The 885-nt window shown below is 36.4% G+C and overlaps 1 protein-coding gene across 1 annotated transcript; it reads left to right on the top strand.

Moving 5' to 3' along the window:
- Nucleotides 1-316: 316 nt before the first annotated feature.
- On the top strand, nucleotides 317-877 carry LOC112094933 (exosome complex component RRP43-like). Its single transcript, XM_024176633.1, has 2 exons — nucleotides 317-597; nucleotides 768-877. Exons 1-2 carry the CDS (start codon nucleotides 331-333, stop codon nucleotides 849-851), a joined length of 351 nt encoding a protein of 116 aa, XP_024032401.1. The 5' UTR covers nucleotides 317-330; the 3' UTR covers nucleotides 852-877.
- The last annotated feature ends 8 nt before the right edge of the window (nucleotides 878-885 follow it).

Here is an 885-nt window from a genome sequence, read left to right as displayed (position 1 = left end):
TTTTGATGTTAAGTTTTCCATTTCATAGGAAAGAAAAGGAAATGTAAATGTTCTTATTATGAAACAAAGAAGGGTAACTTATAAATGATGCAAATGGTTCTACCAAAAATATAAATGATGCAAATGACAAGAAAGGAAATGACAAGAACCTTTCCCTCCGTAAAATCACCTAGTTGCTCAAAGTAAATACGTGTTAGGTGATAAATCGCTTATAACTCAAATCATACTGTGAGTTTATGTTCGGGATTATAACTTTTGTTTCTGCATTGTTGCAACTCTCTTATTATTTTGTGATTTTCATGCCTTGCAGTGCAGATTCCTGTAGTTTCTATGAACGATGACGGAAAGCTCATCGTTGTTTCCGAGGAAAATGGAGAAAAAGATATAGTTAATAAAGAGAAAAGAAAGCTCAGTTTAAACAGGATTCCATTTTCCTTGACATGTGTACTTCACAAGAATTACATATTGGCTGACCCTACTGCAGAGGAAGAGACTATTTTTGAAACCCTTGTTACCGTGGTTTTGGATACGTTTGATCAACTTGTGTATCTTTACAAGCCAGGTGGACTGGTTCTTGCCTTCACATCATCTGTTCAGGTTCGTCTCTACTTGCCTCAAAAGTTATGTAAGGAGGCCAATCATAAGTCGAAGCAATTTCGTGTCAATCTACTTGATGGACATAAATACAATATTGGAATGCTTACGAACAGATAGATATACAGAACTTATTAACTGGATTCTGACATGGAAGATTTCTGTGGTTGCAGGATTGTATTGCATTGACCAGGCAAAGATTGAAGGAACTTCAGAAGATCTTAGATGAATCAGTTTCTGGAATGGAGGTTGACTAGGTTCACCAGTTCATCGTCCAAGTGGATCGTCTCA

The sequence above is a fragment of the Morus notabilis genome, unplaced genomic scaffold (assembly GCF_000414095.1).
Source record: "Morus notabilis unplaced genomic scaffold, ASM41409v2 C11336268, whole genome shotgun sequence".
NCBI lineage: Eukaryota > Viridiplantae > Streptophyta > Magnoliopsida > Rosales > Moraceae > Morus > Morus notabilis.
This window is presented reverse-complemented; position numbering and strand designations above follow the sequence as displayed.